Below are 26,265 nucleotides of genomic sequence, written 5' to 3'. Positions count from 1 at the left end.
AGCCTCGTTGTCGAGGTTTCTCTCAATGTCAAGAAGGGTACGCGTAGAATAGCGAGCACAAACCCTGAAACCAATGTGCAAGAAAGAACACGTGGTCGGGTAATTAGGGCTACAACTATCGCTCCGTGGGAAAAGAAGCGTAACTAAATCCCCGACTGCTTTAAAGCAAGGGCGAAAGACTCCATCATCCTTGACCAACAATGCGCGACGACCTCGTGCCCTTTCCGAGCGTAAGTCACACGATCGTGCGTACTCTGGCTAACGGGAGGCGTGTCGCCTCTTATCATGAAGCTAAATAAGCCTAACTGTGCTTTTGAAGAGGCCCCGAAGGAAGCTCAAGTTTAGCTGTGTTAGGAAACAGAGCTGTCGCGATAGCTACCGCGGCCATTTTCACGCTCGAAGAGGCATTAGCAAAGAAAGAGAAGGAGTACAGTAAAGGAGATAGCGCGATACCGACCGGGACCCGGGACATAGAAAAGAAACACGGAGCGAGTTAAGATACAGGAACATGAAAATACACGCGGGACGAAATCTAAATTAAATGCCGGAGATAACTTATACAAACATACACTCAATGACAAGGCGCCATTGACAACGATAGGTACACCTATCGAAACGTAGTACGGCGTGTCTGAGGTACCCTATTGCTCTTCCAAACAACCTCTGTAAAGATACATGCGAATAAGATAACATACAGCACAATGAAAAGATATATATTATATATATATATATATATATATATAAATATATATAATATATATATATATAATATATATATATATAAAACATGGCACAAACAGCAAGTCTATCTTTTCTTCGTCAATGATGGTTTTCTGCTGAGTTTTTGCGATGGATCCGTTACACTTGTTCCGCTATCGTTGCTCTTTGGGAAGTGAGACAGATATATACATAAAAGATCTACGGCCATCCATTCCTTGAGGCGATGGCCGTACAGTGAAGCTCTCATACGCGATGGTCCCCCTTGCGGCATTACTTGTAAACCTTCCTTGCTGCCCTCAGTAGGAGCGGGAAACCTTCGTTTAGGGGTCGCCAGGCTTCGCGAGCTCGCAACGCTGCGTCTTCGGCTCGGCGACGTCTATACGCGAGAGTCTATAGAGGTGGCTAGTAAATGTCACAAGTGGTTAGGAAAGCACGCGAGCCTATATGATTGGCTAACGAAACGACGTGATGTCGTGGATCCGCTGCTAGGTTTGAAATTCGCGCGCATACACCTGATCGGTCAAAGCGAGATCACGTGGCCGGCCGGCTCAGCCAATGGCACATAACCACTAGTTATCCGCGGACGTCGACTACTACTACCAGTACGGCACAGGCTAGAGTAAGACAGCTTCGCCGCAAAAACGCAGGGTGGTTAATTAACGTGAACTTCGGGCTAGTTGGTTAAACGCATCAAAAGGTGTCATAGCGCTAATACACATGGACGAGGAAGACGCAACGGGACAAGCGTTAATTGAAAGTTAGCGCTTGTCTCTTTCTGCTTCCTCGTCCGTGTTTGTTAGCGCTATGACAACTTCCGAGATTAACCAGGCGTGAGTTTCCGGTTTGCCACCCCGCACCGGTTTGGGGAAAATAGGGTCAGAAATCACATTCTGCACGGAGAGCTAGAAAATTTGCCATAAGATGACGGACGGGGTGAAGCAGCTTGGAATCATCACCAGTTTGTCGTGGCGTCGAGGACTTTGGCAACTATCAGTCTAGCCTGGCTGAGTCATCCATCAGAAGGTCCTTCATGATCCGCTGTCATACTGGAGAGTCGTCAAATAAGGAAATTGAAATATTCGTTGTTGAAGGCGACGTCTTTCTGGGGCATCTTCCACCCATGTCTTCAAAGGGGGTATGATCTTATCCACGATGATAACGGTCATTTCTGCCTTAATTCAACTACCACGTTTTCGCGCACATTACCAGCCCCGAAAAATATTGGCTGACTCTTTGCTAATGCTAGTTAGTGTCGGCTAATATTGCCTATCCGTTGTTACAACAGCAGCGTTGCCTTCATTCGCTCTCGTTCTAACGCTCGACATATTTGCCAAATTTTTCTCCTAATTCCAGACTTCCATATCTTGACATATGCTATTACGAGTTGGTGCGTCACATCCTGCTCACACGTGGATGTTATTTTTCTCCCTTTGTTTCCGTTCCACTTCTGAAGAAACATTCAGCGAGTAGTTGAGCACGTGCTGCACGTGTCATTCCGCAACAATTTATCGTATCGTTTGTGCTTTTGTTCTACGATAAAGATTAACCGACTCGGCCGTGCTCCTCGTGTCACTGCCAGGTATAAATCTAATCTGCCGGAATGCATTTATCCATATCGCTTCACGCCTGCCCGTGGCGGGTTCCATCCGGAATATCGTCCGGTTGCCGCAGTAAGCTGGAATCGCGACCGGATGCGCACGACGCGCGAAACGCGATTAAAACGCTTGCGATGTCCACAAGCGTTCTCTATCGGACGGGTTGCTACTTGTGTCGTTGTGGTGTTGCAAAAGGGAGGTCGCGTGTCGGGAAGATTACAAGCCTCGACGCCTGGCACACATTTCACGGCCAACTCGTCATCCGCACACGGTTAGGTTGCGTTGACGCCTACCGCGCTGCTTTTGACGAACCGCACTCGTCATCATTCTCAGCCTTTTACGTCAACTGCAGGACGAAGACATCTCTCAATGATTACCCATTTACCCCATCTTGCAAAAGTTGATTCAATTTCATCCCTACGGACTTCTTAATTTCGTCGCTCCATCTAACTCGCTGCTGTCCTCGGCTTCTATTCTGTTCCTTGGTGGCCTTGGTGTCAGTCCGTTGCTCTAACTGGCCACCGGTTGTCTCGCCCAGGCATTGCGTGGCCGACGCAGGTCCGTTTCGTTCGCTTAATAACAACTACAGTATCCGCTAGAGCATCCGAACAACTCCACTGTGGCAACGCTGCCCGTCTCTCTTCTTCCCTCCTTCTACTCTCTCGTGCACATGTGGTAGCAACACGCAACTCGAAATACGCTTCCCGGCCACGCCGGCCCCATTTCAAGAGCAGCGAAAACGTAAAAATATTGCCTCGGATTCCGAATCGATTAGGTGCTTTCCTTCTGGAGTTTCTTTGAAAATTTTCGTAGTCATATCTATCACAAACATGTCGGGGTAGCCTCCTATAGGTAGGGTGCCGCGCTGCTGAGCTCGAGGGCGCGGGTTCGCTTCCCTGCCGCGGCGGTCTCTTTCCCATGGGGTCTAAATGCAAAAAACGGTCGTGTATTGACATTTAGGTGCGCGTTAAAGAGCCCCAGGTGGTTTAAATTAATCCGGAGCCCCTCCACTACGGCGTGCCTCATAAGGACATCGAGGTTTTGGCACGTAATGTACCATGAATTCTGGGTATTAGACAGAGTACAAATATTTACTCATTTCTCGAAGACGTATAGAATGCGCAGCTCCGAGAAAGCATGACGTCTGCACGCGCAATTTTGTTGATGCATTCGCAAGACGCGGTGACCCGCAAAGATACGTTCGTATCGCCGAAGGTTATCAAACGGCATGCTCAAATGAACCCGAAAAGAAGCCTGGCTGACAACCTCGTAGGTCTAATCAAGAGAGCATCAAATGAGCTCGCTTTTCACGCGTAAACAAGAGAATGGAAACCACAAGTTAAGCACCCGATATATGCGCAGTCGCGGGCGAGATGGAACTTTCATGGCGTCAGCGCTACATGGAAAGATGTACGGCTGATTAGTTGCGAGCATGGAGTTTAAAAGGGCTTTGCTTGCCAACTCCGTGAAATAGATATGAGAGGCTCCGTGCTGGAGTTGCTTCGGACTTAATTCGTCCCATTGCTTGCACTAACTGGATCAAAGCTTCCGATAGTGTTTGCAAACCTTCCCGTGGCAGCGCTGACTGCAGCTCTGGTGTGCTGCTGCGTTTCCCGCTGACTTATGAAAATAGCCCAAACATAGAAGAAATTTTGCGATTTAGGGAGTCGACTTGCAGACAGCCATCCGCATTATTACCTCTACAGACCACCAGCCTAATTGGTTTCGGAATAAATGCATGCAAAGAACAAACGGCACCTGAGTAATCCAGGCACACTGCATTATTAAAATGCGCTTTTGGTTGTTGTTGTTGTTTGTTGTTGTTGTTGTGGTTGTGTTGTTGTTGTTGTTGTTGTTGTTGTTGTTGTTGTTGTTGTTGTTGTTGTTTGGTTGTTGTTGTTGTTGTTGTTGTTGTTTGTTGTTGTTGTTGTTTAGGAGCTTCGTGTGTCTGCACTGGGTTTGAAGGGGCCCACTCGCAGGAGCAGTTAGATAGTAAATTAAGTTCGCTTAAGGAATGCTGTAACGACGACTGAGTTATCCCGGGGATAGGCGCAAATCCCATCCGGGTCCACCAAGCGGTCGCGGTTAGATTTCGAGTGTCGCGTAATTTTCCCGACCATAACGTGATCACTGTACCATGTAGCGTGTTCATGAAATCTTAACAGTTTTCATAACATTTATGAGACCGTTCACAAAACTTTTCGCAGCATGGAGATTTCAACGTGTGTTTTGTAGTCGGCCACTCAAATTATAGTATCGGGCGATGGTCTGGTCTGTACGTCCCGATGTAATTTATATTCTTGTCTATTGAATGGTGCATCTTTATTTTCCCGTGTGTAGTTCTTAGGGGCGGTAGTAGCGACAAACATTACTTTGAAATGCGCCTATAAAGACTAGCGCTTTACCACTAGTCAGATGAGATAATGGGGTTGGCGGTTGGTACAATATAGCTACACCTGCGGCTTTTTTTGTGTTTTTACTCTACCCCAACGATAATTCGGTCACCACAACCGGGAATCGAACGTGTGGCCACCTGCTAAGTGTCTCTGAACTATCACACTCTGTCGAGCGACGTTGAGGCTACGATGATAAAGAAACGAGAAAATGCGACTCAAGACAGAGCTGTACTTGCGGTACACACTGCTAAAGTAAGCATACAGCCTGTACAATCGAACAGCCTTACGTTTCAAACCCCGTACCACGTGCCGACTGAGGTATTTCCATGGAGTAAATTGGCGGGCAGCTGTCTCTCGGAGTGATCGGAACGAGCGGTAACTCGACACGACGCGTCCGTATCGCTTCCCGCGCGCATCTGCTCTGCTCGAGAGCCGTACTAGCCTGCCAACGGATCGCGCGCGCTCGTCGTGAAAGCCAAACATAGCTTGCACCGAATTCTCAGCATTCCAATCCGGCCGCTATCTCTGATGTTGAGGCACCGCTGTGCGTTAGTAATGATGGTGTCGACAATGCCCTCACAAAAAAACTACATATGAGGCAAGTGTACTGTGAGGTCTTCGCGAAGAATTGGAGGACAGTGTAACAATAAGAATAAGTGAAAATTACAGTGTACGGGCAGCGCCGTGGAACTGACAATAATGGTTGGGTTTTACCTCTAAAAGGACCAAGCACAAGGTAAATTAACAGGCTCACCACCAGAATACATGCAAGACAGTTCTATGGTAAAGTTCAGCAACAGAGACTGTCACGGACTGTTTTCTAATCTGTCTTTCTAAACTCGCCGAATAATTCAAACACTGTTTGACCATAGTTTCTAATGTGAAGCTTTTTTTTTATGCCGTGCTCCCGTAAAACTACCGTTAATTTTTGTTGACATGTCTCTCAAGAAGGACAGACCCTCACAGTATGGTTGCAGGTCGTATTTCTCGGTGAAACTTCCACGTGGTCAACGCCTTCAAACAGCGCGGAGCGTTCAAATGACGCCACAGTGCACTCAATAACCCGCTGAACTAGTGTTAGTGTTCTTAATATTCAGTGTAATGTGAAATTTAAAATACAGCTTATCTCAATACAAACTTTTGTTTAGACCTCATCAGGCTTAAACAAGGCACGTGCTTTCGTTTTTGTAGGGGAAATGATGCCAGGGTTGTGCCACGTGTCGAAACAAACGTCACATCGTGTACTCAGAAGTGAGCCAGCACTAAATTATGCGTGAAGTGTTACAGCGCCTACCTACTCAAATGACAAAGTGCGTGCTGCAATACATAATCCACCCCAACTGGCCCGGTAGCAAGCCTTACTAAATGGTGCGCCATTGTTCTCTTGTGGCAGCCTGCGTTTACGGTTAAGGGTGCCACATGTTCACTTGACGTCAAGGAATGTCGAACGCCACGTGTACGCGTCCGACGGAGATTGCTGGGAGCCAAATCTGCTCGTGCCGTAAGTAGACGTTACCCTAAAGACCTTGTTGATGGCGTCGCGTGTGACGTCTTGTGTGCATACGCCGAAGACGCGACATGTGTAGGCCTTTCGGCCTCATGTACTACGGTATTTATCTGTAGTGAAAAGTTTCGCCACCTTTCATTTTATCGCGCTTTCAGGCGCGTCGAAACGCAGCCGTGCCTAGGCTGCCAGCGTATCTGCAGGCCGAGATATCGTAATCGCTATCCGACACACGACCCGCGGTCATATGCCAGTCTTGCAACATCCAAGTGAGCTCTAAGTCACAGTGAACACTTCGGAGCCAGCCTAACTTCCTGCAGAAGTCCCTGCGCACCCGCCACGCGAATTTCTTGGTGAACGACGTTACGCAAGTGTAACTGTCGCTTGTGGGTAGATGACTTGCCCTTGAAAGCATGAACCAATCGCCAAACGCCTATAGCAGCCTCTTAAATGTATCATTCATGTGCCCACTATACTCAGAAGTTGCGACAGAAGCATGCATCAGAAGAACTTGGGTAACCTCACCCTTCGCTACCCTCTCGCCCCTTTCCGTTTCTCAGTCCATCACCTTCGGTACAACTGGTTCTCAAGACACCAATTCTATAGCTTAAATCTTAAAATGATTGGCGCTTCAGGTCTGTATTCAGCCATGTCATTCCACAGCCCCTGATCAGTCACTGTTTTGATCTATAAGATGCGACGTCGCTGCTCTGAATACAATGTCTTGCCGCATTCGCAATTCGTCTAACCAACTTAATTTAGTGCATGGCAACCTACGGGTCGTTTCAACCAAGGTTCATTATCAGTGGTAGCCCATTTATTCTGACTGTGGGACGAAGGCCTCTTACAGCCTTGCAGAAGGACTTGCTTCACGGCTACTAGTTCTTACTCATGATTTCCAGTTTTCTCATTTGATCTCATCACCTACAAATTATCTGATTTCTCGTACTGCCATGCCCTCATCCCGGAACCCATTACGTATTTCTTCTATACTTCAAAGAGACCACTGAAATCTGTCCTGTCCTAAATATACATGACCTGCTCCTACTCATATCTTCATCTTGATGTGAGCTGGATTGCCGGCTACCTCCACTTTCTGGCGTATTCGCACCGTTTTCTTCTTGTCTGTTATCATCACAGATCAGCGCTTCAAAGACCACCTTTTGTGCATATGTGATAGCGCGCATTTTTTAAAAGCTAATCGCAACTTAATCTGTGACCTTCCAGTCAGGCCCGTAGCCAGCAATTTTTTTCCGGGGGGGGGGGGGGGGCACTTGCTGAAAACCTTGACTTTTTTGAGAAAAACATCTATTTTTATTATTTATTTTTCTTAAAAACGCCTACTTAACCAAAATTACGGGGGAGGGGGGGTCCGGGGCCCTAAGGCCCCCTCCCTGGCTGCTTCCAATGTCGGTTAACTCTCATGTGTGTCTTTTGAGACAGAACAATCGAGATTCATCGAAATATGCGATGAGGTTAGGTTGGCGCATTTATCATGCCCTGAAGTTAGCGGGATATAATTATGCCACTTGCAAGCAGTTCGGATCACAAGTTTAGTGTCAATGAGACAAACTACATAAGAAAGAGGGGGAGGATAATGGGAGAGATAGATTGGAATACCGGGAAGTTGGCTCACCCATGGAGCGGCTGGCCACTCCGTGCTAAGGGAAAGCCAACAATGTGAACGAAAAGCTACGGTACGAGACACAAGTGAAAGTTTAAAAAAAAATGAAAACATGAGTGTGATGCAGAGTAAGGTTAATATTAAATTCTAAGTCCACTTGTGCTCAGGAAGCACAAGTTTCTGCATTGTGGACTGTGACGAACAGTGTCTGAGGATTCCTTCTTCTGACAAAAGTCAAGTGTCGAGTCTGTCCGAAGTGGTTGAAAGTTCAGTTGTCTTCTAGACGCTCTGAAACACAGAAATTCTGACAGAAAGGCGGGCAAATCGTAACCTCGCAGCTACAATCGTTGCACATAGGAAAAGGTTGTTGGCCATTCTTCTCCGAAGTGAGAAAGCGTAAGAGACGCTCGAATAAGTGTGTGCTTTCACAGCAGTGTCTTTTCGTAGGCAGTGTAGTTTCGGAGGGCTCCCCGTGGCAGTGTTTGTCATCATCACCCCTAAGGGATTGCTTATACGATGTCGGGGGCTATTTTTGCCGTTAAGACGTCCCGTCGCGTCCTTCGCTTCGAGAGGGGACACAAGGCCGCCCATGAATGCTGTTCCCTATGACGTGCCGTCATAGTGTCAGCAAACAAACCGGGCAGTGCTTCTTCTCTTCGTTATCAACGATGCGGTCAGCATCTTTTTACACCTACGCTCTCGCGCGTTGCCCGTCAGCGCCTTCTGAGACACGGGGGCTATCATCATCCGGCAATACGCGAGTGCATAACCGCATCCACAATGCAGCAAAAAGATAAAGAAGTGCATACACTGTGCGCTGCTTCCGATAAGAAGGAAAGAAAAGTGTACGGGGCGGGAAAACCGCGCAGGAAGAAAAAGAAGCCACGTTTTACAAACTCGGTGACGCTTGCCTCGTGGTCACGAGGACCTATGCGTTGTCAGCGTAAAACATCAAGGAGCGCCACTTTTCGCTATCGTTTCTTCCGCAAACCGTTAGCGGTTAGTACGCCCAGTAAGAACTCCTTGACTCAATCCAAGGTTGAAACGAAGGATAGTATCTCGCGTCAAAAATCTTCCAAGGATTCAAGCTCACATTCGCTGAATAGGCACTGATCCTTCAGTGTTTAAAACTGCAGTGAAGAACATTGACTCTTGGGATGTTTACAATTTGTTTTATGAATTAACCATTATAATCTTTAGAGCTACTGCTCATTCATCCCTGCATTCGTCCAACTCTACATTTGATATTAATCACAATTCTCTTTGTCCCGTTCTTGCAACATGCATATTTCTTTTGATGGTTTCTCTTTCCCGTTTGAAGCTCAAACGAAAAACTCAAAGAGTCCGCACCTGCGAGATTGAGATCGATGTCGACCATTTTAGCTATGACAGTCATAGCTTTACCCTATTAATTTTGATTTCCCTGCCCTCTAGGCGAAGTGAGGCAAGAAAGCAAAACCGTAGACCTGGCGCTTCTCTGAAACGGAACACCAAGTTCGCGATCTACGCGACGTGTCCTCAAAAGCGAAACACCAAATGGAAATCATCCCTTTTCATTTTTACTTACTGCGTGAAGCATGAGGTGGACCGGAAACATGGCCCTATTGGAAGGCCAATATTTACTGCCCTATAAAACCGGTCCTGGACAGTATCCAGTCCTGGACAGTTAAGCAGTCCTGATAGCGAGTCCTGACAAGTCAAAGTCCCACCTGTGCTTTGCGTCCGTTGGTTTCGGTCGAGTCGCCCCACGGAGGTTGTTCTAGCTGGAAGGAGACTGGAGAAGTCAGGCCGTCACCACCGTTCTCCGTTCGTGAGGATGTGGGTGGCATGGTATTGTTTTCGAACCACCGGACAAAAAAAAACTTGGAAACTTTTAAAAAGTGGCTCTCTGGCTTGTGGTCGTTGGGGTGGTGGTTGCGCGAGGACCGAACCGTCTCTCAGGCTGTCTCACGAAGCACTGACGTGACCGAAGTGAAGAAAGAAGTTTCTTCCAACTCGACGCGCAAAAAAAAAAGAAAAAGGCAAGCGCGTGCCGCTGCCCCAACCAGGAGTAGACGCAATCTGAGATCCCGTGACGCCGGCGCGGCCCCAGACGCTCCTCCCGCGGTTCTCAGTGGTGCGATGCTCGCGGCGTGCTCAAGACGCCCGCCGCGGTCCTTTCTCTTCTTAATATTTTGCTTTTGTTCTTTGTCTTGTTCTTCATTTCGTTTTAACAGACACCGACGACCGTAAGGCAAGAAGCCACCGGCTCGCCTCGACTTGCCTCGCCTCCCGCGGTAGACGAGGTCGGCAAAACGGTATACGGTTGCTCTCGCGGGTCCCCGAGATAAAAAACAGAGCGTCGTGGAGATAATTTTTTTTCGAGGCTATCATATGGCGCCCTGTGGTGGCAGTAGTGTAGCGGGAGGGAGAGGGGGAGGGCGAGGGGGGATGAGAGGGCGCATCGGAAACTCCGATATTGTGCATGGGGGGCGGGGATGTGTTCTCAAAGTGACACCGCATGCCTGCCTCCTATAGCCAGCGATTCAGCCTACGGGCTGGGTGGGCGCTGGCCGCATTGCGAAATGTCTTCCGCACACGCACACACACACGCACGCACAGTCACGCACACATGCGTGTTCATGAAGAGGGGAGGGGTCCCTCAAATGTGAGGGGGGCTCGGCCCGCCGTCCAGTTCGTGGAATACAACAAGGCACTGTACGCAGCGAGGGTTTCGGGTTCGGTTGATATAAGACAGCGCGCACGCCCTGTTATCGTCGATGTCGGCGTGGAATGAGCGACTTTGCGCGCTGTATTTTTGCGCGACACCTCCCCCCCCCCCCCACCCACACACACACACCACTACCCCCGGAGTGTCCCGTGACTGGTAATATATATGTACCCCGTGACCGCAGGGCGCGGGAGTGTGTGTTCACTCGATCCGCGCTCGTTTAAAGGCGCGACTCCCATTCTCGGTACACTTCCATTCATAGAGTGCGTTGCTCGTACGGCGGGAAAATAAAGAAATAAACATGAAAAGGAGCGAGTGTAGAAGGGGGTACAGCAAAACACTGCTCGCTGCTTCATTCATAAGTCTGTTTTCTTTTTCTCTCGCCTGTCATATTATTAGCACCGCGTCAAAGCTCTCACATTCCAGAAGCCTGGACTGTGTTACATTTAAAAGCCCGCCGTGACATTCTTGTGTCTACTCAGAAATAATCTTTGTTTATAATCATTCGACAAATGAGATTTCCAATCTGGATCCTGCAGCGTAATTCACCTTGCAGTTATGATTAGCGCCGCTCCTAATAACATTAACTGGGGTTTTACGTGCCAAAAGCCCCATAATATAATGAGGCACGCCGTAGTGGACGTCTCCGGAATTTTTTATCATCGCGGTGTTCTTTAACAGACGCGGACATCGTGCAGTGCAAGTGCCTCTAGCATTTCGCCTCCATCGAAATGCGACCACAACGGCCGCGATCAAACCCGCGACCTTCAGGTCAGCGGCCGAGCACAACAACCGCTGTACCACTCAAACTCACCTAGCGCAGCTCCTACATTGTTTAACGTGACAGTAATGATAGCGGTAATCTTAGAGTCGGGACAGTTGTTATGGTTGTTTCATTGCTGGCTGATCGTGCGAAAGAGTCAAAAACATAACGTCGACAGCAACGCTAGAACACATCCTTCTCTAGAGGCCACTTAGATGCACGTGCTTGTTTGTATAACTGTTAGCGTACCGCCAATCAAGCCCGAAAACTCTTTTGAGCAATAGTAAACACAATGCGAGTAGCAACTTTAGTTACTTGCATTTGGTCTAGGGGGTAAAACGTCAATGTGTCTAATGTGTTTTCGTGCATTTTTTTTTAAGCTGGAGTCGCGGGCATCTAGTGCTTTGCGCGGAAAGCCAGTATTCCAACATTAACAGATATACCGGATAAGGGCACACGCAGGCTGCGCGCAGGCTTTGGCCACCAGCGGAATGCATCTTACTCAAACAAGTACGGGATATGTGTACCTTTGTCATAATCGCGAGCTTTCCAGAGAAATGTTGCGCCCTAATGTTGAAGCAAGCTCGTTTGAATCAAACATTTGCCACGTCAACGTTAACGCATTCATTCTTCTGTTTATGATTGAAAGGTATGCATGGGCCTGGGCTCAGCATGAAGGCCCGGGTATGACTCAGCCTGCGGTGCGGGCTTTGGCATACCGGGATTTATCAGTCGGGCCCCAGCCAGTGTAGGCACTAACAGGCTTAATTCATTTGACGGGCCGGGTTTGTGTTGGAGCCCAGCTTGGGCTCGAAATCCTTGCTATCACTCTACTTCCAAAATATTAGCGTGAGGCCAACATGTCAGTTCACAGTGAAAGCACTATTCACAGTGGTAATGAGCGTCTACAAACTGCAGCCACATTCATGAAAGCGCACAGACCGAGAAGCGTAGATCTACCTTCACTTACGTCCCGTTCCGAGATCATTAAAGAGGCTGTGTACCACTTTCTCAGAGTTCGTTCGGTTGCGCACCATAGGAAGCAATGTAAATTCAAAACAAAAATGCAGCCGCAAGTTAGTGAAGTAGGTAAGTCGATCAATGATGCACCGGTTAGGCACCGGCAAGGCACGTGGTATAGCGGACGACGATACTCGATGCATGAAATCAGGTGTCACGCGTGGAGCACGCCCGCACACCACTTGGCTTTTCCTGCCATGTCACTTACCCGCCGGCACCGGCGTGACACCATTGACATGGGTGTTCTGTAGTATGAAATATTTCAAGCAATTCAGCAATCAAAGCAGGTGCAAGCCGGTGTGTCTTAAGTCTATGATGGAGAGGCAAATTGGGAGACTTGGGAACTAAGTTAGTAGAGCGTCGCTGTAAACCGGCGCGAAAATCCTGTAAATTAAGGTATGTAACTGTTTCTTCACGTTAATCTGCTGAATGCTGATGTTCTGTGTCTTTTTCTTTTTTTTACTTTTGTTAGCAAGTAAAGCTATAACCAAACAATGACATTTTAAAATAAGCACACTTGCATGCTTTGTTCCCGTGTTGTTCACTAATGCCTGTCCATGGGGAGGCATGTTTTCCAGCCGTTGATTGGGCTGGGCCCAGCCAGCCTAAGTGCAGCCAGTGACAATCCGGCAAGTGACAATATATGGCCGTGAAGACTGTCCCGCCAACATCTTTGCGTCTATCATTAAACTGCGTGGAACACTAGGCGCGATTGTATTGCAATTTCAAGCTTATTACAGTGTGGCAGAGACTTCAGCGAAATGGCCAGAATCCAAGCTGAAGACGTAGAAAGGCAGTTTCTTTCCGTTTTGTGCTGTGGTATAACAAGTCCTACATTGCAGTAGCAACCTGTCGAATCTTCAGCTCTAGCTTATTTCATGTCTTGTACAAAGCCCTCTCGTCCACAACAAGGTCGATAATGTTCATGGAATGTGTACAACACATTCCATGCGTTGTACAAATTCCATGAACACGTAGCCATTTCCCTGCCTTCCATGAACAGTCCAAGTTTTTATTCCAAGTGATCTTGCATACTTGAAATGAAGTTTTCACAGCCGCTCTTCATCTACTGCCATCTGCAATGGATACGTAGCAATTCACCTTCCGTCTACATTTTCCGTAAACTTTGAACGGCTCTGGTCACGTCCACATCCCCTATAAGCACGTAATTTCTCCGTTACCTTAAGACACCATCGATAAACAAGCAAACACTCTTCTTCGAGACCAGGAACCATGAGCTACCAAGCACATCTCTGTGATTTCCTATACCTTTTCTGTACATTCAATGACTACTCCATGACCATGTATATCTACGAACAATAGTTAACATTTCCTCTTCACGCGTGAGCATCTGCACGTACTATGCAATCGTCCATGACCCCCAATAGCATGCCTGTAATAATTTACAACTGTTTTCTCTTCCTTGAAAAAGAATGTGGTGGCTCGCATTTCGCAGGCATTCTCAGATAATGAATGTTAGTTTACCACTATCCCTCGAGAGAAAGATATATAACAGCTGCATTTCACCGGTACTTCACTACGAAGAAGAAACCTGGTGAAACTCCCCCAAAAATTTGCAATGTTGCTTGCATAGATATACACGCACACATGCAAACGCACGCACGAACATACATAAAGCATAGTCGAACACCCCCCCCCCCCCCCCCCCACCCTCCGTCCCGAAAAAAATTTCTGGCTGCGCCTCTGGTCCATACGACATGACCCACAGCGTCAGCGTGCCACGTGCTCGGGATAGGGCGCTGTCCTGAACGTCAGGGCATGTCTCGTAGCCATCAGTGGAGCACTGTATTGATAGCGCAACCACATAACTCGTCTACGAGAGCTGGTATCTTGAACATAAACACTCAAGGAGATAGGGTAGACAGAAGAAAGGGGACATTTGTGTTTTCTCTCATCGTTTGGACAAGAGCAGCTGTCTTCACCAGACATAATGACGATGGGCTCACATTTAAGCAAGTCTTCTTTCCTAAGAGTTGGCACAGCGCCATGTGAAAGGATTTCCTCGTTTTTCATATTTTTCTGTTGATTATTGGATGAGACCAGGGTTCAACGTATATAAATTTTTGACTGGCTGACGTGCTTTATAGCCAATTTAATTGATCAAACGTTTTGTGTAGCCCGCGTTTCCCGACATCGTGTTGCGTGCAGAACGCGATAAGGGGTCATTGGCCCTGCTCCGAGTTTTGTGTCCCAGTTTCGAAGAGATGCAAGTCGCGTTTCCGGGGAGAGGAGAGAGAGAAAGGAACACAGAGAGAACGAGAGAAGAAAAACATACAACTTGGCACAGAGAACTTGTTCATATAACGCGCGGACTTGCTCCTGCATCATCGCATACACGGCTTTTCTTTCACTATTCACCATGAGTCCACGATCATGGTGAATAGTTATCATCGACATGTGTATCCTAATGCCGCAATTTCTGGCACTAATATTGCACTGCTGTCGCTCTTATACCTTATTTCTGGTCCAGCAGTTTTGTTTCCTTCATATAATGCGCAACGCTCTGCACTTGCTAACGTACAACGCTCTTATATGTGGCGTTTTTTGTTAACACGAAAGTGTTTTATGCCTGGGTCCACCGAGACTTCAGTGACGTATTTCCGTCACGGATATGATGTTGGTAAAATGCACAGTAACGATGGAATAAAGAAAAACTAGAAGGAACAGTTCTGTCACCATGAATCGAACCCACCACCTTTCGGTCCGCGACGATTAATGCCGGGCTTTTAACCCATTGCGCCATCGACGCACATGTACGAAGCTCCACGATCGCGCCTTACATCTCTCACACAATCTTTCCCGCACGATGCTCTTGGTTTTCGAGGTGGTGTCGCCGTCTGTGAAAGGTGAAATAAGTACTGCGTTATGACACTAACGAGCGCCGCCGATAGGGAGCGATTCGGCGACGGCGCAGTTAAAGCACAGAACACCTTGTTACGTTTGGCCTAAAAATTCATCGAGGCCGACGCCATTGAGCGTACAGCTGTCTACCGGAATGCTGTCTTCTCCCCCCGTATCGGCGCTTAGACGGAGGCAGGAATGCCGATTCTTCCTGTAGGAGCTTTTGCCGGGCGGGCGGACATGTCGCTGTCGACGGATTTCCCAGAAAAAGGACGTCGGAATTCGGAGACCCCCTTTTGGCTTGTTGTTCTCTGCGTGAGAAAGCACCGCGGGAGAGTTTCACACCCAGCCACATCTGCCTTCTACGCTACCGCAGCAGGGAAAATTAACCTGCGCCAGAGGGAGCGGTCTGCGTGTTTTCCGGAATTCGACACACCCGCTTTGTCGTGCGTTTTGGTCAGCGTGGGACTGCGCCGTTGAAGACGCTCCCATCAACCCAGGTGGGGCCTTCACCCGAGGCAGCCATCATTCAACACTTCTTCCAAGTATTACTGGCAGTGGAAACGGAGGTCATCGGCCCTTTCCCCTTTGGACTGAAACTCCTCGCCGACCTTCTCACCTACGAGTCTTCGGGGCGTGGCGAGTGTATTGTGTGACTCTTTGCCTCCTTTCGGGAGGCCGGACGCCAGGACGACAGGTCACCGGATTGGCGGGAGACGTTGACACCGGTTTGCCAGTGCTTATGCAGTGACAGTCTCGGGGCTATAAAAGCCGAAGACTTTTGCTGTTATCTCTCTTCTTTTCACCTCCTGACTTCATCATGTAAATAAACACGTTCCTTCTTGAAAGAACGCGTCTCTTCCCTGAGAGCCAGCTACCGTAACGAGACCCGCCGAACCCCACTCCTTACAACTGGTTGGCAGCGGTGAGATGGACCTTGCGACATGGTGCTGCGTTGTGGTGAGTGCTTGGTCTTTGCTATGACTTTCCAGGCTTCATTTTGTGTGTACACTTAAGTAGTGTAGAAGCTAGATTGTTTTTTGTGTGGGTTAGGTAGATCACCTCTTTATGAGTATTGAGTGAGTTATAGGGATCGCCTAACTATTAGCGAGCAGGACCAAAGCAAAACAGCAGTCATGGAGTTAAAGACAATGCTAAAAGACGAACTTTTGTTTGTATGTGAGGATCTAAGCATTGAGGTGGAGGAAGGAATGGGCAGGTCTCAAATTGTGAAGCTGATTATGGAAAGTGCCAGTAAGGGGGAGATTGAAACCGCGTTAAACGCTTTCAAAAGGTTTGAGGAGCAAGAAAGAAAAAGAGAGGAAAGGGAAAGAGAGGAACGGGAGAAGGAAAGAGAGTTGCGGAGAATCGAACTTGAGAATGAAAGCAGACGTTTGGCTCAAACGAGTGGAGGGGCTCCTGAGAGAGTGAGCGAGATAGATTCATACCGCATGGACAAATATCTAAACCCTTTTCAAGTCGGGAAAGATATAGGAATATTCCTCGGGAGTTTTGAACGGACTTGCGAGAGGATGAACTTTGCTCCAAGTACATGGTCGCAGCGGTTGCTTTCGCTGTTACCGTATGAAGCGGCTGAAGTAATTACCAGACTCAGCGCGCAAGAGGCAGATGATTACGCGAAGGTTAAGGCTGCCTTATTAAAGAAGTACCCGCCTTTCAGCCGAGGCATTTCGTCAAAGGTTTCGAAACGCAGAAAAGAAGGATAGTGAGGGATATCCGGACTTTGCCTACGGCATGAAGAGAAACCTAATAGAGTGGTTGAAAAGTGCGGAATCCTACGAGAGTAGAGACAGGGTCATCGAGACCATCTGTCTAGAGCAATTTTACAGGAGCATTCCACAGAACGTGAGGCTATGGGTGCAAGACAGAGATAACGTAAACACTGTGGAAAGGGCGGCCGAGTTAGCCGAAGATTACGCAATGCGTAGAAAACTGAGCATCGAGGGTGGAGGACCGGACGGGCGAAAGGGATCGCGGAAAGAGTTTTCGTTCAGAAAGGGCTCACAGGCGAAAAAGCTAGACAATCCGAGGGGAGAAACAAGTACGCCAGAGAACAAGGGTGAAAGCGCGAGTGGTGGACATTCCCAAAGAAAAGAGTTCGAGGCTTTCAGACCCATTCGCTGTTATAACTGTCAGAAGACCGGACATATCGCGGCAAACTGCAGAAGTCCTAAGGTGGTTTTTTCCTACGCGGACGAAAGTGACGAGAACATAGAGCTGTTACGCCCGTATCTCCATGACCTGGAGGTTAACGGCAAACCTTGCAAGTGCTCAGGGACAGCGGCGCCACCATGGACATTGTCCACCCATCGTACATTACTGTAGATGACTTTACGGGAGAAGTGGCGTGGATCAAACAGGTTGTAGAGGAAAACAGCGTCTGCCTTCCTATGGCTAAAGTAACGATCACTGGGCCGTTTGGAGAAATTGTGACTGAGGCAGCGGTCTCGACATCTCTGTCGTTGCAGTACCCGTATATATTTTCAAATCGGTCAGACAGGATACTGCGCGAGCGGGGTCAGAAACTTGGAGAAGGAACTGTTCAAGCGCTGACTCGGTCCAAGGCGCGAGAGCTCGCCTCTGTGGCACCAGAAGAACCAATCGCAGCGTCAACAGAGACGGAGTTAGGTAACCCTACAGGCGCGCAGATAGAGCCAGCTGATAAGCAAAATGAGGCTTTATTGACGGAGTTAGATCATGACCCAGAGGGAGAGTCAACTGATCAGCAAAATGAGGCTTTATCAACGGAACTAGATCAGGGAGAACTAGCTGACACTCGCACAAGCAAAATGGGGTCAGTACTGTCGCCGGCCTCGAAAAACTTTGATCGGCTTGTACGAGTAAACAGAGAGTCGCTGGCAGCCCAGCAAGAGAACGATCCTAGCTTAACTAGATTACAGTTTAACGCTAAAGAAGGGATCGCTAGGGGCAACGTGACGTTGCATAAGAAAGGAGGTTTGTTGTATCGGCACTACAGGGATAAAAGAGGCCGGATTCTAGATCAATTGGTCGTTCCTAGAGAATACCGGGAGGATCTTTTGAACCTCTGCCATGGAAACGGGTGGTCCGGCCACCTAGGAATAAAGAAATCCAAAGAGAGATTGCTAATGGAATACTATTGGCCTGGGTGCTTCAAAGATGTGGAGGAATTTGTAAGATCCTGTGACACGTGCCAACGCACGGGTAAGCCTGGGGAAAAGTGGAAAGCTCCGCTAAAATTGGTACCTATAATATCAGAACCATTTCGACGTCTGGTGATAGACATAGTGGGTCCCCTACCAGCAACTAAGTCGGGTTATAGGTATTTGTTCACCATGCTGTGCCCAGCCACGAAGTTTCCAGAGGCAATCCCTCTGAAGGAGCCCACTTCGACAGAAATAGTAGACGCGCTTCTGTCAGTTTTCACACGCGTCGGCTTTCCGGCAGAAATACAGGCTGATCAAGGGTCGGTTTTCACGAGCTCGTTAACTACAACTTTTTTACAGAAGTTTGGGATAAGGTTGATACACAGTTCTGTCTACCATCCTCAATCAAACAGCGTCGAGAGATGGCATTCAGTCTTGAAGCGAGTGTTGCGCGCTCTTTGTTATGAGCATAAGGAAGACTGGGAAAGCTGTCTTCCAGCTACTTTGTTCGCTTTGCGTACGGTCCCACATGAGGCCACGGGGTTCTCACCGGCAGAGTTAGTGTATGGCAGAACGCTGCGTTCCCCACTTAGAATGTTGAGAGAAATGTGGGAAGAAAGAGGGGATAGTCAAACAGTGGTAGAATACGTGCTAAATCTGCTAGAACGACTAAGTACGACACAAGGGCTTGTCGAAAAGAACATGGACAAGGCTCAAAGGAATGCCAAGCTTTATTACGACAGGAATGCCAGACTTCGAACATTTAGCATTGGGGATCAAGTAATGATTCTCAGACCATCGCGAAAGAACAAACTAGAAGTACATCGGGACGGGCCAGTCGAAGTATTGCATAGGCTTTCTGACACTAACTACGCGTTGAAAGTGCCAGGTCGAAGGAAGGAAGTTAGAATCTACCACTGTAACCTGATGAAGCCTTACGTAGAACGACATGGGGTTGTGAATCTCGCCCTAAAGGAGCCCGAAGAAATTCAATCCGAGTTCGACGGATTCACCAAAACTTCCGACTCAGAAATTAGCCTTGAAGAGGTTGTAGCTTTCTCGGTAAGCGCGGAAGCGCTTAAGCCTGAACAGGTACAGGAACTAAAGGAGCTACTGAGGCAGTATCTCGATAGGTTCAGTCATCGGCCGGGTAGAACCGAACTGATAACCCACGAAATAGAACTCACATCAGCCGAACCGGTAAGGTCCAAACCTTACCGCGTGTCCCCACGACAGAAGGAGATTATGGAGACCGAGATACGGCGCATGCTGGAGCTGGGGGTGATCGAGCCTGCTGAGAGTGACTACACGTCACCACTAATACTTGTGGAGGCCCCAAACAAGGACCCTCGTCCATGTGTAGACTACAGGAGGTTGAATGCCATCACTAGGGATCAGTTGTACCCGATCCCAAATATTGAGGAGCGAATCGAAAGGGTCAGCGCTGCTAAATACATTTCAACGCTAGATCTCGTGAGAGGATACTGGCAGGTTCCTCTTTCAGAAAGTGCCAGCCGCTATGCCGCATTCATTTCACCTGTAGGCACTTTTAGACCTTTGGTTCTAAGCTTCGGGCTAAAGAATGCGCCTTTCAGTTTCTCCAAGTTGATGGACATCGTACTGAAAGACCTACAGGAGTTCGCACTCCCGTACCTTGACGATGTCGCGATATTTTCAGACAGCTGGGAAGATCACCTAAAGCATCTGAGGGAAGTATTTTCGAGGTTGAGAGGGGCGGGTTTGACAATGAAAGCGGAAAAATGTAGTTTTGGCTGCTCTCAAGTGACCTACCTAGGCCATGTTGTTGGGCAGGGAACGAGACAGCCGGCCGAACTGAAAACAGCTGCGATTGCCGGTTTTTCACAGCCACGCACAAAGACCGACATTCGGTCCTTCTTGGGACTTGTCGGCTACTACCAGCGTTACATTCCCAATTTTTCGCAACTGGCAAGTCCGCTTACAGACGCACTGAGAAAAGGGGAGCCCACTAACTTGCATTGGGATGGGGGTAAAGAAGCCGCCTTTCAGGGTTTAAAAGCATTGTTAGTTTCACGACCTGTGCTACGCGCACCGGACTATAGTAAAGAGTTTATAGTTCAATGCGACGCAAGCGACAGAGGCATGGGCGTTGTGCTTACCCAAGTTGGTGATGATCATGAGGAACATCCCATTCTCTATGCCAGCCGCAAACTAACGGTCCGGGAGGAAGCCTATAGTGCTTCCGAAAAGGAATGTGCCTGTTTGGTTTGGGCAGCCCAGAAGTTGTCATGTTATTTGTACGGAGCGAGGTTCATCTTTGAGACAGATCACTGTCCTCTGACATGGCTCAATCAAATGTCACACAAAAATGGTCGCTTACTCCGATGGAGCCTCACCCTCCAGCAGTACAACTTCGAGGTTCGTTATAAAAAAGGGAAATTGCACGGCAATGCGGATGGTCTGAGCAGACTAATCTGAAAAGTGTTGTTGATGAATCAAGGGCCACATTATATTGTATCTTTGTTGTTATCTTATGTGACCAAAACTGTTCTTTCTTTTTTTTTATTTCTCTTTGGCATGCCTTCTTCCATGAATGCTGTAGCTTTGGCGGCACGAAATTCCGTCAATATTTTAGAGTAGCGGGTTTTTCATTTATTTATGTCTTGAGAAGCCTGGAGAGTTTTTAGCGAGTCCAAGGCGCTTGATCACGGCATGGCATTGTGTTGTATAGTTCACTTTGCTGCTGTCGATCATTGTGAGGTGGTTTGGGAGTTTGTTGCGAGTTCGCAGTTGCGGTTCCAAGACAGGACGTCGGCCTCGTCACCAACCATTCTCTTCGTGCCCAGCGGTTGTGAGCGCTGGCCAGCCGAGATTTTCCGGGCGGCGGAGGAGCTGTTACGTTTGGCCTAAAAATTCATCGAGGCCGACGCCATTGAGCGTACAGCTGTCTACCGGAATGCTGTCTTCTCCCCCCGTATCGGCGCTTAGACGGAGGCAGGAATGCCGATTCTTCCTGTAGGAGCTTTTGCCGGGCGGGCGGACATGTCGCTGTCGACGGATTTCCCAGAAAAAGGACGTCGGAATTCGGAGACCCCCTTTTGGCTTGTTGTTCTCTGCGTGAGAAAGCACCGCGGGAGAGTTTCACACCCAGCCACATCTGCCTTCTACGCTACCGCAGCAGGGAAAATTAACCTGCGCCAGAGGGAGCGGTCTGCGTGTTTTCCGGAATTCGACACACCCGCTTTGTCGTGCGTTTTGGTCAGCGTGGGACTGCGCCGTTGAAGACGCTCCCATCAACCCAGGTGGGGCCTTCACCCGAGGCAGCCATCATTCAACACTTCTTCCAAGTATTACTGGCAGTGGAAACGGAGGTCATCGGCCCTTTCCCCTTTGGACTGAAACTCCTCGCCGACCTTCTCACCTACGAGTCTTCGGGGCGTGGCGAGTGTATTGTGTGACTCTTTGCCTCCTTTCGGGAGGCCGGACGCCAGGACGACAGGTCACCGGATTGGCGGGAGACGTTGACACCGGTTTGCCAGTGCTTATGCAGTGACAGTCTCGGGGCTATAAAAGCCGAAGACTTTTGCTGTTATCTCTCTTCTTTTCACCTCCTGACTTCATCATGTAAATAAACACGTTCCTTCTTGAAAGAACGCGTCTCTTCCCTGAGAGCCAGCTACCGTAACGAGACCCGCCGAACCCCACTCCTTACAACCTACACAACCACGGTTAAAGCTTCTCGATGCCAGCCTGGCCGCGCTAGCATCGAGGAGTCGCCCTAGACGCAGTTACGTTCTTTGCCTTTCGCTTCGCGTTAGAGCGTGACGGGTCCTTGTCGGAGTAGTGCAGCTTCCACATCCACCAACGGTGTTTCTCCGCCACCTACTGCTTCGAGTGCGACAGCACCGACTAATAAAACTGCTGCAATAAGCGCCGCAGAAAGGCAACGAAGTCGACGGGCGAATGTCGTGCCTTGGTGGAGCGAGACAGAGGCCAGCGGGACGTGGAACGCCGCCGCGCGTTCACGGCTCAAGCTGCGAATATCTGCATGCCTCCAGAGTTGCTGAAGCGCAGTGTGGTAGTGTATGCGTGGGCACGGGCTTAGGTTACCATACTACTCGGGAGCGCACACCTTGCATTTGTTCTCCCCAATTGTCGACGCTTTGAAGGAGTGCATATCGAGTGCCAGTGTTTATTAGGTGCTTCTTGGTGCCATCTTTGCGCGGGATTCACGATATGCTGGGTCCAGGTATATGTCAACAGCTTTAGCTACCACAACGGTTAAATCATGATCATGGGTGTTAGTCTTTGGGATAAAGATGTGCCACTAGGCGTCAACGTGAGTGCATCTAATTCAAACGGTGCTATAGCTGCCAAACACCAATAGACATAGTACAAGTTCTCATATATCACTGCACATTAAGCAATCAACTACTTCTGTGAAGACACGTTTCATTTTCGTGTTATACCGATTCCTATGCCGGAGGGATCAGCCTTTTTTTTAACGAGCCAACTGTCTACTTTAACTGAAACATATAAAAACGCAGTTTTTCTCTACTGACAATATGGTCGGGCCTGCTCCAACAATTTATTGCCAGTGTATTCATGTCACCAAAATACCTCAGATCAATATTGCGGCAGAAATCTATCTACCCCACTGTCGTCGGTATTCGCAAGCAAATTTTGGATTTGGCTCTTATCGACTGGAACGTTTCATTTGGGCTTGAACTAGCTCGTAAAAAAAAAGCCTAAATTGCAGCGTGTGAACGACATACCAATATTCTGCGACAAAATTAACACCATCCTTGTGCTTCCATCAGTGCCATGCTTTCTTTCATGGGCGTAGTGGCGATGACTAGGCTTGAAGAGCGAGTAATCCTTCCAGGCAACAAACACACCATTCTTGGCATCTATATGAGGCCTTCAAAATAGGCTTCAGCTCTTCTTCTTCTTAGCTCGTTTTATGCCGTGCCCTTTCGGATCACTTATTCTTCGAGGAATATATTGGTACCCAGTATCTTCGTTTCAGTTGTCTTCTATTTCAAGTATACCGTCTTGGAGCGAAAGAAGGACATGATACTGCACACAAAGCTAGAAAAGAAACACTAAAAGGCAGAAAGGAGTAGCAAAGTCGGCCTCTTACTCTTTATATTCAGGTTTTGCCCTACAGCATCGTGTCCTTCAGCATCGAGTGCCAACTCGCCCAAGTAAACCTAATTGTGGATATAAAGCGCGATAGGAAAGCAACTAGGACACAAATGAAACAGGTCGTATAAGGCCACGTTGGTCGTTTCGGTCAAGATTGTTGACGCAGCGCTGGTTAAATGGATCTGGGTCAGTTTGATTCAAACATATGCGGGATTTGACGGATTCTTTATTCGAAACTGCCTTTTTGAGTTCACGTTACAATAAGGAATTGCCCCATTTCGATTACAATTATTTTAAAAGTAAAAGACACTTAGGCACACTTTACGCTCCCGTGAAATTTAGCCCAGTTTCGGTTTCCGGATCTGGCTCTTTTTGAAAAAAAAACGCCACATGTGTATTCCAAGGTTTTGTGAACATCATTTTTTCAAAGACCCTGTCTTGTAGCGGTCCACATTGTCAGCCTGCTTGTCACCTTCCTTTTTTTTTTCCTTTTGTGCGCTTGTGTCCATGTTTATTTATATGCTTCTCAGCGAAACTTTCTGCGCAAATCAGTTCCTTCATGCGCCACAAAGTAGCAATTCAAGGTGTTGTTAAATCATATTTAATATAATACGATGCCAGTGCAGGATTTCAGTGCGTGGGCTCATGGCGAACAGTTAAAGAAAAGCCGTGTATGCGATGATGCAGGAGCAAGTCCGCGCTTTATGCGAACGACAAGTTCTCGGTGTCAAGTTGTATGTTTTTCTTCTCTTGTTCTCTGTGTGTTTCTTTCTTTCTCTCCTCTCTCCGGAAACGCGACTTGCATCTCTTCGAAACTGGGACACAAAACTCGGAGCAGGGCCAATGACCCCTTATCGCGTTCTGCACGCAACGCGATGTCGTTGCAATCATATCCGCACTTTATCTGACGTTGCGTTGACGCTCTTCCCTTATTCTAAGTCGCGTTCTTCCTTGACATGAGCATCACTTTGAGCACTGTGAAGCGGAACGGATAATCTACCTCCAAGTCTCCAGCAGATACATTATTGAGCTTTAGGGGCACTCTTAACTGTTAAGCGACGGGGGTAAGAACAGGAAAATACCTTCGCGGACCTCACTCATTAAGCGGTTACAGAGCTGAGAACACTTATGAAAGCAGCGGCAGGATTTTTCCACTGGGGGGGCGGGGGGGGGGGAGCGAGGGGGAGGCTTCCGTCGGTGAGCTCCTTGAGGAGGGGGGGCAGGGATAAGTGATTTCCTTGAAGGGGGGGGGGGGTGCAGGGAGCTTACGCGTTGTATTTTGACTGTTTTCCTTTTCGTTTGCTGAGCTACCGCAGCCGCCCCTGCGATAGCTCAGCTATCAGACCAATGCACGGAATGCTAGAGCTGTCATTTTGTTACGAAGGACGCGGTAATGGGAGACATTGTATAAATGTCAACTACATAGGGGCCTTTGACGAGTACCGTACACGCACGTGCACAAACAGTTAATTAGAGCTCTCAATCAGAGGAGAAAGAGTTCTCTCAATCGCAAATATCGGAGGCACACCGAAGAGAGTTTCGGACAGCTGTCCACGAAGTTAGAAACAACGCGTACCTTCGGTGGCCCCGTTAAGGTTCCATTCTCACTTCCGAATCGCAGACAGCTTGTTCCGATAGAGGAGACTTACCGTAAACGAAGACAAACTCACCAGCTCGCATTGATGTTCATCCCTTGTGTGTTTTGGCAGAGCTTCATACGGCATGATAATGGCTGTGTTCGAGGCGATACGCCGACCGCGTGATCTGCGTAACAGCGTATACCAATAACGTGCTACTTTACTTATCTCGAACACGGACGTTACCCCGAAGACGACCGGCAGGAGTGCCGGCGGACGTTTCGGGAGAGAACGAACGCATCGCTCTGAAACGACAGCAAGCGTGCTAGAGTAATGTCCGATAAGTGGACGAGACAGACGGCCGTGCGCCAGGACGGTGGGTTAATCGATACCGTTGTTGAGAACGAAAGGCTATGGAAACCGTAGCGCGTCTGTAACAATATCAAAACTAATCGTCGAGGGCTCGCAAAAGCACTCGACAGTGTTGGAGGATGAGGTGGCCCGATAGAAGTTTGGTAGTTTTCCAGCTCTATTAGTCACAGGTGTTATGAGAGGCATACGGAACGGGGTGGGTGAGGGGGGGGGGGTTGTCTAGCCCTCCAGTTTCCTCCCATTCAGTTAACCAATAAACCTTGCACGACCTTCCACGTCTTGATCACTGACAGGTTTACATTGCATACCTCATTTTCATTGTACAGTTGGTCCAGCTTGTGCAACTGAAACCTGAAATCGTGGTTATTCCAGCTTGGCTGGAATAACTTCGACCACAACAATGACACTTTGACTACAACTTCTACACGTTGACTACAACAATGACAGGTTTTATTTTGTTTACTTCACTCTCATTGCCCAGTTCATTCAGCTTCACTTCTCACTCCGGCAAATTAGACACCGATGCATCAGAAATAATGGTTTGCTGGTAGAAGCATGACGACGTTAAGGACAATTACTGTGATAAGCATCGCACTTACGGTAAAAAGTTGGACACGGAGGCGATTTCCGTTTCTTCCTAATTTGAGGGGCTCAAAATTTACGACTCTAACGCTTTGGCTGACCGCCTAGACACGTCAGTTACCTTTGAATACATATTTCTGTATCACCTTGTTGCACTCCTTCCATCGCGGGATACAAAGGCAAGATATCCCCACGGTTTTTCTCGTGACTACACCGGGAATGTCCGTGCCAGCCACTTTCGGGCGGTCTCGATAACAGTAGCGATAT

At 48.3% G+C, this 26,265-nt stretch overlaps 1 protein-coding gene across 2 annotated transcripts in view; it reads right to left on the bottom strand.

The window, feature by feature from the left end:
• LOC119401714 (uncharacterized) overlaps window positions 1-26,265 on the bottom strand; it is a 71,396-nt gene that overhangs the window by 31,003 nt on the left and 14,128 nt on the right. Inside the window, exon 1 of one of the 2 annotated variants that reach the window (XM_049418825.1) lies at window positions 9,549-9,766. The exons of the other annotated variant lie outside the window; for it this stretch is intronic. Coding sequence (XP_049274782.1) covers window positions 9,549-9,668 — 120 coding nt within the window. The 5' untranslated portion in view covers window positions 9,669-9,766. Of the gene's footprint in view, window positions 1-9,548; window positions 9,767-26,265 lie in introns of those variants that run through there. 2 annotated transcript variants of the gene reach the window in all.

The sequence above is a fragment of the Rhipicephalus sanguineus genome, chromosome 8, assembly GCF_013339695.2.
Source record: "Rhipicephalus sanguineus isolate Rsan-2018 chromosome 8, BIME_Rsan_1.4, whole genome shotgun sequence".
Lineage (NCBI taxonomy): Eukaryota > Metazoa > Arthropoda > Arachnida > Ixodida > Ixodidae > Rhipicephalus > Rhipicephalus sanguineus.
Note: the sequence above shows the minus strand (reverse complement) of the source record. Positions and strands in the feature narration are given on the sequence as shown.